The 12,342-nt window shown below is 39.9% G+C and overlaps 1 protein-coding gene across 1 annotated transcript in view; it reads right to left on the minus strand.

The window, feature by feature from the left end:
* Positions 1-12,342, minus strand: part of bmpr2b (bone morphogenetic protein receptor, type II b (serine/threonine kinase)) — a 71,075-nt gene that overhangs the window by 3,810 nt on the left and 54,923 nt on the right. The window contains exons 7-12 of the mRNA XM_079618667.1: positions 10,675-10,789; positions 6,956-7,116; positions 6,643-6,790; positions 5,786-5,922; positions 3,938-4,110; positions 1,868-3,189 (exon numbers count right to left, since the gene is read on the minus strand). Coding sequence (XP_079474793.1) covers positions 1,868-3,189; positions 3,938-4,110; positions 5,786-5,922; positions 6,643-6,790; positions 6,956-7,116; positions 10,675-10,789 — 2,056 coding nt within the window. The remainder of the gene's footprint in view (positions 1-1,867; positions 3,190-3,937; positions 4,111-5,785; positions 5,923-6,642; positions 6,791-6,955; positions 7,117-10,674; positions 10,790-12,342) is intronic.

The raw sequence follows: 12,342 nt of genomic DNA on the forward strand, positions 1-12,342 counted from the left end.
GTTTTTTTCGTCTTCCTGTTTAGCGTCTGATCCAGGGTTTCCAGTCAACAGTGACAGGCACGTTATCACATTCACATCTGTCTGTTAGCATCGCTCTTTATCGCCGCTGCCAACTGAGGCCGAACGTTCTCTGGATTCTTATCAATCCAGTGGAATTTCCTTCCTTCTCCACATCTAAACACTCCATCACAAAGAGCAGGAGAGCGGGACAGAGAGCACGATTAGCCACTCATCCCGTTTTCTACGAAACGTTTGGCTTATGAGGAGATGTGCTCTTAATTATCTGGGCAAAGCAGGATATAGTGACCTCAGATGGGAAAACAGCCTGGCGTCTTCTTTTGGGTGGTTATTGTTTTTTAGTCAGGCTGACACGCACACTGCAACAGTGTTATGAGTCTGTCTCCAAACTCATAACAACACTGGTCAACTGATACAAACATACCAATGGTGATTTATTTAAGACTGCACTGGAAATACAGCTTTTCCCAATATAAGGGAATTTTTATTCCTTGATAAGATAACGAACCTTTGCTTTAATCTACATCAACTACAGGATTCCATGAAATCATAGAGCGCCACTGAAGTGGGAACATATACTACCGTTCCAAAGTTTGGGGTCAGTAAGATTGTTTTTCCTTTTGAAAGACATTAAAACGTTTATTTAGGAAATGTATGCCATTTTTAATGCGCTAAGCAAAACAATGTAGGCCTACTGGAAAAAAGTTAACGCAGTTTTTACAATTAAGGAGAAAAACTACTAAATGAATGCATGTAAATGATGTACACTACTGTTTAAAAGGTCAGTAATTCTATTTCAATAAAGGCTGTTCTTTTGTACTTTCTATTCAATTGTTTTCAACATTGCCAAAAATAAGAAATGCTTCTCGAGCAGCATATCAGCATATTAGAATGATTTATGAAGGATCATGTGACACTGAAGACTGGAGTAATGATGCTGAAAATTCAGCTTTGCCATTACAGGAATAAATTACACTTGAAAATATATAAAATTGGAAACTGTCTTAATGTTTCATTAAATTATATATTTTTTACTGTATGTTTGCTCAAATAAACTCAGCTTTGTTGAATAGGAGACTCCAAAAACAACTTTTTTTATGAATAGAAAGTTTAAACGAACAGCATTTATTTGAAATAGTCGAGACATTTATAAATGTTACAAAAGTTTTCTGTCACTTCTGATCAATTTCATGCATATTTGCTGAATAAAACGATTCTTTATTTTATATATATATATATATATATATATATATATATATATATATATATATATATATATATATATATATATATATGTATATATATATATATATATATATATATATAATATATATACACACACATAGACCACAAACATACATACATACCTTGCTTAGAATATCGTGCAAAAGTTAATTTATTTCAGTAATTCAACTTACAAGGTGAAACTAATATATTATATAGACTCATTACATGCAAAGTGAGATATTTCAAGCCTTTATTTGTTATAATTTTGAAGATTAAGGCTTACAGCTATGAAAACCATTTCACAATATTCTAATTTTGAATTTGGGGTTTTCATAAGCAGTAAGCCATAATCATCAAAATTATAACAAATAAAGACTTGAAATATCTCACTTTGCATGTAATGAGTCTATATAATATATTAGTTTCACCTTTTAAGTTGAATTACTGAAATAAGTGAACTTTTCTCATGTACACACACACACACACACACACACACACACACACACACACACACACACACACACACACACTATATATATATTACATTATATATATATAAATGATCCTTTAAAATGCTGTCTAGGTAGAAAACTAGGCTTAGCCAAACCAAAACAGGTTTTACCTAAGGGAGATGAATCCTGGGAAGTGGCTGACAGGTCCAGTGAGTTTGGCCGCTCAGGTCTCCTGGGTTTCGGCTGCCTCAGTGAAACCCCATCAGCCCTTCCGTCTAGTGCCCCAAGAGAGCAGCTTAAAGTCTCCATGTGGGCCTCTGCAGGAGCAAACGTACGAACCGTGGCAGAGGCATGAGTCGTGTGGATGTTGCTGTTGTTGTTATTAGAGTTGGTGCGGCTGGAATGATCACGCGCGGACGGCTGCTCTCTCCTCAGCAGTGGCTCGTGTTCGTCGGGGCTGGAGTTGATGTTGATGTTGAGACGGCTGTCTTCTCCACTCAGCTGGCTCTGGAGCAGTGGGGCAACACCCTCACCCTGTGGCCCGGCTGGGTTTGTGTTTCCAAACGCATCAGAGGAACCGGCGCCGTTGCACCCACCATATCCGTTAACAGCGACCACTCCGACGCCGCTACGGACACTGGGACCATTGTTAGTGACGGTGACCAAGTGTGGCTCGACGGCCACTACAGTGTTCATCTTGGCTACGCCCGTCTCCACCTGCTTCAGGTTGGACTTGTGCTTGCCGAACTTCAAGCGTGACGAAGAGGACTCCCTGCTAGGATTTTTGGTGTTGAGGGGTAGGCTGGTGGGCCGCTTGGGGAGATTCTGCTGTTTGGGGAGTGGGAACATGGCTGCAGGAGCGTCGCCCATTCCACTGCTGCCCACGCTGAAATCAGCCTGACCACTGGCCCCGGACCCTCCGGTCACTTCCGCGGCGAGTTTGATCAGTGGGTACAAGAGGCTGGAGCTGCCCGAGCTGAGCGGGTCAGGAGCGCTGAACTGCTTCTGCGAATGCTCCATCAGGTTCTCATCAGAGCTTTCTTTCAGGTTCTTGTCCACCTCTTTGGGGTCCAGTTTGGTAGTCTCCAAGTCTTCCTCTGTGAGCTGCAGGCACACTGGTACAATTCCTCCAGCTCCCGCTTCCTCCGAGTGGCCTGATTCAGAGATGGTGGTCATAATGTTGGTTGGCGTGAGGCCCGTCGTAGTGGTCGTGGTGGACAGGCTCGTGCCGCTGGTCTCCGGGCTGGGCAGCCGAGCTTGTGCCTGAGCTTGCTGTCTCTCATAGTTGATGGAGTTTCTGTTCTTCTCTCCTGTCACGGTCACGCCACTGCTAATGCCGCTCACGGCCATGCCACCCACAGAGGAAGTGCCAGACGTGGAGACGTCACCTGGGAGGTTCTTCACCATGCCCTCATGATCCTCGATGTAAGAGGATGAAGAGTAATCTGGATAAGAGCCCATTTTGGGAGCCCTGCGACTGTGGGTGAGATTCCTACAAAAACAAAGAGAGAACCAATCAAAAAGGAGAACAGATGGTTCATTTACTTAAAGGCGCTGCAAGTACGGGATAACGTGCAGGTCATTATTGCAAAATAAACCCCAACAGGGTGATACAAACCCTGTTGAAAATGACTCTGAAAAGTTTAAATAATTACTGACTACATTATCCCACTTATTACAAAATGTATAATACATATTTGTATATATTATACATTTTGATACATATTTTTATATCTTACATTATACCTTACACAATACAACTGTAAAATTACAGTACTAATATTTATAACTTCTTTGTTTTCAAATGTTAAACCTTCAAGTTTTTATTTTGGAGGGAAAACCGTAGGAAGTCCTTAAAGCTTATTTTTTGTTAAAAACAGCCGGTTTATAAGCGCTTCTCATCACAAGATTGGAAAAATGGTTGTTGCTTTCCCAATTGCACATTATAAGCAACCCAAACTCAAAGCACATGCATAAATTACTTTATGTGGAGCAGAATTTACAACAAACTCTGAGACACTGAAAACACCAGATCGTGAGCTGCTCGCAGCTTGCCTTTGGTTTTGCACTTCTGGTTTTATTTAGATTAATCATGCGGCTGCCTTACAAATAGATTAGCTTAAAGATTCTGATACAAAAAAAGATATGACATTTCAGGACACCTAATTCAGTGAAATATGTTATGTGTGTAATAAACACAAGGCAGTCTCATTGTGAGATTGTGCAAGGTGTGGTCAGACCTCTCGTTCTGCAGCGCTGTGCTCATGGGATTGATGGTGGGGCTGACAGGTTTGTTCCTTTCCCAGATCAGGAGCAGTTCTGCCATACGCTCCTCTGCACACTGGGCTGTCAGGCGAGCCTCTGCGTCCTGATCCCAGCAATCCTCCATAGTCTCCTTCAGAGAGCGCACAGCCTAGGAAAGAAGAGAGTCAATGAGTGGATGACTTACTGGCAGTATGCTAGTTCTGTGCCTTTGCTATATTGTTTGCTTACTGGCCCAAGTCTGTATATTCTGGTCAGTAGTTACAGCCCTTAATGTAAGTCTATGTGGAGAAATAGTTTTCGAGGGAGGAAATCGCTTCTCAGATGATGCGTAGCCAGGGTCTATTTAACACAGTCTCACCCCAAAACGTCACATACCGACGGGTCTTGACCATACGACAACATACAACGAAAAGGGTACCCTTTAACGTCCATGTGTGACGATTCGGGTTATGGGTAGGTTTAGGTATGCGTTAGGGTACCGCTAGGAGGCGCTGCTGGTGCGCTTATGTCTGCGTCTCATATTGACGTTATAGGGGAACCCTTTTTGTCATATGTTGACGTATGGTCAAGACCCGTCAGTATGTGACGTTTTGGGGTGGGACCGGGCTGGTCTATTTCATGCACACAAGCTGGATAAGCTACAACAGGTAACATGTCAGCAGAGTGGACTCATATTACCATGACCAAAAATTATGCTAGTCTCATTAAAATATTGAGAGGCAGCTTGTTGCCATAGAACTTTACGACAACTGGTTTAATTTGTCACCTGTCATCATGGCCTGAACTGCACAAAGGGTTCAATTACCCAGTTACCCAAATCTAATTACAGAAACTTTGTTCAGTTTCAGTGTTTAAGTAAAAAAAGAAGAAGAAGCATTTCAGTGCATCATTAAGTAAGCATAAGAAAAGTGGCATTCATTTGTTGTCACAGCAGTAGTTTATGGATCATTACAGATTCTGTTATAAACATGCTGCTGGAAAGATCCGCATTTGTTGCGTTGTGTGCTAATGCTGTCTTTGCTGCTGATGTGCTGGTGTCTCTAACAGGATAGATCGAATCCCAATTCTCCGTCTTACCCCTTCCCCTTAGTTTTGCACGTTCACGTGAGAGTAAGGGCAATCCCAATTCTCGTTTTGATCGAGGGGTAGGGATAAGGGGAAGTGGTAGATACACCTTAAAACCAAGCATTTCCGCGAGCTTACTTGAAACCAAGGGGTACCCTCTCACGTGAACGTGCAAAACTAAGCGGAAGGGGTAAGACACAAAAATGAAAATACTGTATAATTTACTCAGCCTCAGGTTGATTTTCTTTCTTCTGCTGAACACATATTTTGAAGAATATGGGTAACTAAACAGTTGATGAGCACCTTTGTTTTGCATAGTATGAAGAAAAAAAATACTATGGACGTCAACGGGGTCCATCAACTGTTTGGTTATCGACATTCTTCATAATGTCTTCTTTTGTGTTCAGCAGAAGAAAGAAATTCATATAGATTTGGAACAACTTGAGGGTGAGTAAATTATGACCGAATTTGTATTCTTGGGTGAACTATCCCTTTATCCAGTAAACTTCCTTGGATGACCAGCTTCACCAAAAAGACTAATTCAGCCAATGACTGTTAACCATCCAAACTGTGATGGTGAACAGCAACAGGATGGAAACAGCTTTCATTTGATTTGGATAACTTTCAACAAGACAGAATTTAGGAACTGAGTCAACTGCAGTGAATATAGGGCTGGGAAAGATCATCAGCTGAAGTTGCAGCAATAATCTGACCACTTCCTGTGACAAGAACAGAATGAGATTGTCTCAGTGGCTCACCAGGCTGTTCTCCTTCCAGGCTTCTGGGAACTTCGGCCTCTGTTTCTCTCTGGACACCAGCACCTGCATGTCCTCAAAGGAGGGGTGGTTCCCCGCCTCGGCCTGGAAGGCCATCTGGTATTCTGGCACTGCCTCCCCTTCAAAACAACAACAAACAAACAAACAAAAAAGTCAGTCAGTCAAGAGACCTCCACATGCTTACACTCACTAGAATTACTGAAAAATGTGGCACACTCATAATCCATTAACATAATGAGAAGGATACAACAGAGGCTTTGTTACGGTGGTGTGGTGTTTAATGGTTAAGGCTCAAAACGAGTGAAGATAGTCAACATGATGTCCACCAACCAGTAGATAACCATAGTCAATATTTGTTATAGCGATTGAACTAAGAAACAACTTTTCTGTGAGGATTTTAGCATGCTCTTACACTCCCTTAGAGAAGTTACATCTAAATTCATCACAAACCCTAAAGTACCGCCGCTACAATCTTCAAAGCACTGCTGTTGAAGCAAATTCTCTTTCAATAAAAAACATAAAGACAATTATAGTCGGACTTCCTGCTGTGAGCATTATGCACAATCCAGAACTCTCTTTGTGAGGACTGCAATCATTTTGTGCTACAAAAGGCTATATATTACGATAGTAATAATAGGATGGAGGCACTTCATGTTGGGTGGTTCTCTGCCTCCTTGTCGTGCATTACAATCATTTAATGCTCAGTTAGCTGTGGATTATCCTTCTTATAACATGGAGACATGATAAGACGCTGAAACTATCTTAAGTTACATGCTACAGTTCTGCTTAGCCAGCAGTATACATGCTAGCTGTTGTTCGTGCACAGTTGCAGTCCTCACCTGGAAAAAGATCAGTGCACCTCATGAAGGTCTCCCAGTAGATGAGGCCGATGGCATACATGTCCACCTGTTTCAAAGCCGACTCGCAGTCCCTGAGGTTCACAGCTCCCTCCAGCACTTCCGGCGCCATGTAGCGGATGGTGCCCACCTAGACAGCACAACAGAGCAGGTGTGAGGGGAAAGGTGCACTCATGTTGGGTCTGGATCAGCAGTTTTGGACACCTCATTCTCAGGTGAATACCAACATGGCCTAAATTTCAGCAGCTTCAGGTTTATTATAATGTTCCAGTTAAGTGAGTGCTTATGTGCTGACCTCACTGATGGCGGCGTTTTCCTCTTCACCAGGCCGTACGAGACGATTCCCTGTCAGTTTCATGGACAGACCAAAATCGCTAATCACACTCGTGCCGTCGTTCTTCACCAGAACATTACGGCTGTTTAGATCCCGGTGTGACACGGCAGGTTTATATATATCTGTGAAGAAATTGTGGTTTCACAGTTGTTTCATAGAATCAAGGCTGACACACCTCTAATGATGTGAAAGTAAAACAATAATCTGTCCTTAAAAGCGGTCACCTCTTCATGTGCTAGTGGGGAAGTATCTGATTTTTTAAAGAAATTAATATTTTTATTTAGCAGGGATGCATTAAATTCATCAAAAGGGACAGTAAACACTTTTAAATTGTTAGGAAAGATTTCTATTTCAAATAAATGCTTTCTGTTCATTAAATAATCCTGAAAAAAAAAACATGCAAGCAGCGCAAATACTTTCTATAATATATCTTTCTTGAGCATCAAATCAGCTTATTAGAATGATTTCTAAAACATCGTGTGACACTGAAGACTGGAGAAATGATGCTGAAAATTCAGTTTTGCCATCACAGGAATAAATTACATTTTAAAATGTATTCAAATACAAAATAAACTGTTATTTTAAACTGTAATTATTAAGCCTTGGAGAGACTTAATAAGAAAAAAATCTTACCAACTCCAAACTTTTGAACGGTAGTGTATGTACTCTTGGACATTTTTAGACAAATTAAATAAATCAGTGTTTTAAGAGAGTCCACAGGGTCAAAAGAAACCCACATATTGTTTTTGTGGAGTCTTTACAAACCACTTGCACAACAGAACCAGCAGAGGGCGCTGACAGAAGCACATGATGCTAGTTTCAGAATGAATGCCCTCTCTCCCAGTCATCCCCCCATCCTCCACATGCTGGCTGTCTGGCTCTAAAGTTCAGCCAGTAATGAGGGCAGTGGCAGAGCAAACTGAACCACGGCTGTACCGAGATCAGCTCGTAATGACGACAGGCGCAGGAAGCTGGTGGACGGCAGCTCTGAGATCAGTTCGTAATGAGGGCAGGGCCAGAGACAGAGAGGGAAATGAACTTGAGATCTGATGAGCTGCAGATTGTCTGTAGATCTCTGGCGACGCTCCAGCACCCAGAGAAACATGAGGAGCGTGACGCACAAACTAGCCAAGTGTTATCTCTTTTGCACCGCGTTCTGGCCCTTTAAGGCAAGGCACTCCAGTCAAAACCAATTTTTTTAAAGCAAACAAACAACTGTCTTAATATACTGGGCAAAGTATTGTGATATCTATTAGTAAAACATGTGCTGGCTTACCTCAAGGATCATTGGAAGAGCCAAAGACTCAATTAGAATTGAGCATGTTGTTGTATTGCCTAATTAAAAAACCCTGAGTCTCTCTTCCATTTCAGACAATGTTTTGGGTAACTGGCATATATCAAACTGCCCATCTGCATAAAATATTTCCTCCAGCTGTGAAGCTCCAGTGTGTACGCGCTCAGCATTATGAACTACACGCTGTCATTCTGTTGAAGTGTCATAAAAAATGAATAGTGTCTGATTCACGTTATAGAAAACATTCTGTCTGACCCAGATGAGCAGATTAGAGAAGGCAGTCCACTGGCCCGCCGATGGTCTTTGGGTGGATTCTCGTAGCTTATTTAACCCATGTGGTTATACACACATTCCTGCTGGGCTACGGCATTAAAGGGGTTCTTCACTGCTAGCAAAATGGGCTTTCAATAAAACTTGGCTGCCTATGCAGCAGACATTTTTTTTTAAATCTGTGCTACCTGACTAGAGATTGTTTTTTCCCCTTTTGCCAAATAGGCAGGAAAACCCATAACGCACTGGGCACGTTGCCATCCAAGGCCACTTCCGCCACTCTAGTACGGATACACTTACTGTACCAGAGACAACTGAGTCTTGCTTTAGTAGGAAATACTTCTTAGCAAACTTTTAGTTATTATGGTGTCGACTAGTTTTGTTCCCGGGTATAATAATTCAAAGAGTTAACATTTAGCGGGAGTGAGTTACTTTCCAGTTAGTTTTCAGTTGTAGGCAGTGGCTAAAGGCTGCAAAGAATCATAAATACAGAGATAACACTGCAACAGAAAATCTGAAAAACCTCAAGGTTTAGTCAACATTTCAAACTGGATGACTACGAACACAGAGTCGTGTGCCAAACAGAGGGGAAAAACTGAAAGAAACTGCCATTCTGTCAGTTCTGCCTGAAGCAAAACGCGGTGTCAGGTAAGATAGCAGTTGCCATAGTGTTCCATTTTTACCATAAAGTACAGAATAATTTACAGTGATAAACGTACTCTTAGAATAACTGTTCTGTTAATAACCCTCTGGCGATCTGACTGTCCCTGGGCAGGGATACAAAAAAGCAGAGGCATAATATTTTCTTTTCACTAAAGTCCGCTGGATGACACGTTTTACGTCATCCGATAGACTATTGCTGACAAATAAATATGAACTTCTCTGTCCAGGTAACAAACATTGTTCATTTACATATACTACCGACATTGTAACAATACAAAGTGGGTTAAAAATCGGAAAACTTACACTTTAAGGGTGTTGTGTCTACTGAACTCGAGAACCATTTATTGACGAAAGAGTTGTTTAAATACAGAATCACACAAACTCAAGAGCAGCACATACAGAAAACTAGGACAACAGCACATTCACCTTGACCATGACTGTATTCAACCTCAATTTTTCTTCTACATGACTCTATTAAAATGCTTGTCATATATTATATGAACACATCTGTGCCTCCAGGTCATGTTATGATTTATATCTCCCACAAGACTTCTGCTAAATGATATGCCAATCAAACTCATGGTAAAGTCTGTTGATGTTGAAACTGAAAGATAACTACTTTCTTATTTGAAGATTTGAACCTAGACATCAAACGTTTTTTTAACAGAATATTAAATAGCGATGAATGTAAGATCTTCTTCAAAGTCTCCTAGTGGTCAGATGACACGTGTTCATATGTTCGTATGTTGCAAGCTGGTACAAAATGGAAAAGGGGTAACATTATGATTTATTTCTCCCATGAGTCCCCTTTTTATTATTATATTTTATTTTAAAAATACTCACCAATGCTGCATTTATTTAATCAAAAATACATCAAAAGAGTAATATTGTGAAATATTACAATTTAAAATACCTTGTTTTCTAATTAAATGTATTTATTCCTGTAATGTCAAACCTCAATTTTCAGCATCATTACTCCAGTATTGAGTGTCACATGAACCTTCAGAAATCATTCTAATATGCTGATTTGATTATCAAGAAACATTTCTTATTATAATCAATGTTGAAAACAGTTGTGCTGTTTAATATTTTTTGAAAACAGTGATACATTTTTTTCTGGATTCTTTGATGAATAGTTGTAAATAACAACATTTAATCTAAACATACATTTTTGTAATATTATAAATGTCTACTTTCGATCAATATAATGTGTCCTTGCTGAATTAAAGTATTAATTTCTTTTAAAAAAAAAATGATACAATCAGTCAAGTTCTGCCCTACATTTCACTATAATAAAAAAATTTAAAAAACGCTTCACCTTTAAACACAGATATCAAATGGTTTTAAGCACTAAGGCTTCATTCTTTCAAACGGGCAGAAAAATACTGTATATGGCAAGGTGGTGGAAAATGAAAAAGTAGTTGAGTGAAGGATGTGTCGAGGTGAGCCTCACCTCCTCTCAGGAGCTCAGTGTGCAGGTAGGCCAGTCCTCTCGTGAGCGAATGTGACAGACGACAGCAGCTCACCCAGTCCAATGTGTGCAGATTCAGGTACCGACACAGAGAGCCCTACAATAACAGTCACAATACAGTTAAACTAGCACACACACAACCTGTAACTCCTGAAACGCGCCACTGGTTATAGCAGGAAATCTTCGGTTGCAGAAAATAAGAACTGTGCTTTTAACACTGCTCTACAACAACAATGTTGCTTCTTTTCCACAGAACTCAGCATTGCTTTTACATCAGCGTTTCAAATCTCGGTAGAGCAGATATGAAGCTTATGAAGCTCTTGAATAATGAATTGGAGCTTCAACAAAGTTGTAATGTAAAGCCGCCTGCAACTAATCACTGCCTCTGGGGTATTTAGGCAACGCAATTAAAACTAGTCAACAAACATAACAGAGCATTTTTTCCAAACTGAACTATTAAATAACACTGTAGATTAGATTTGATTAGTTCAACAGGAAGGATTTGAACATGCAGAACACAAGAGCTGCTGTAGAGAGGCAGATGTAATTATGCGGGTTGTAGAAATATCCATAACTGTCAAACTAAGAACAAATTCATGGTGGGGCATTCTGCATATAACATTGAATTGTTAGGTCACTTTGCAGCTGGCAAGCTTTTGAAATGTGACAAATTGCAGCTGACAATTATGTAAAAATGACGATTGCAGAATTTGACTTAGATCTTCTCTTTTGATGCATCAAAATATTCGACTGTTTGTGCAGAATTTGTTTGCATTTGATTGAGCATTGCAACCAATCACATGCGTGTTTATTGAGTGCAATAACCAATACAATTAGTCTGGAATACAGCATGTATAAAGAATATGCTATGCAGTCCTACAGAAAACAAATATTTACATGTAAATTGTATTGATCAAAATTAAACAAAACAAAAAAGATATTACGATATAGTTACAAAATATATACAATTAACAATTGTATTTATTATTAATAGCATATAAGGTAACATAATATGGTTAAAACATAACTAAAATCAACAACACATGTTTTTAAAAAGATTAAAATTTACGGTAATATTATAATATGGCTACAATACAACTAAAATATTTTATTTTTGTCAGCACCGGTAGCCTAGTAGGCAGCGCACGACATATAGTGCGAGTTCGAGTCCTGGCTTGCGGACCTTTCCCGATCCCGTCCCCCTCTCTCTCTACCGCTTCCTGTCTGATTACTGTCCCATAATAATAAAAGGCCACTAAAATAAACATAACATCATTTAAAATGTAAAAAATTATTAACATATAATGTAATGTTACAACATAAGTTATATTGTAAGCATATTATTATATTACCTTAAATGTTGATAAATATACTTGTTGCTCATTTTAGTTGTATTGTATTTAGTATCACAAACTGCTTCTGTGTTAAACTGAGCTGAATACCGATAGCAGTACACAGATCAAGAGACTTTTGACCCATCATCTAGGATGGAGGGGTAGAAGAGAAAACAAACAGACTGCAGGGCGCTCTGGGTAGAGAAAAGGTTATCTACCTGTAAGTGTACATCAGAGCCATAAAAGCCAATCACTTTCCCTTAAGCCCTGCCTAAGTCTTCTTGTTACCATAGCGACAGGGAAAACGATGTTATCC

The sequence above is a fragment of the Phoxinus phoxinus genome (genome assembly GCF_949152265.1).
Source record: "Phoxinus phoxinus genome assembly, chromosome: 7".
Taxonomy (NCBI): domain Eukaryota; kingdom Metazoa; phylum Chordata; class Actinopteri; order Cypriniformes; family Leuciscidae; genus Phoxinus; species Phoxinus phoxinus.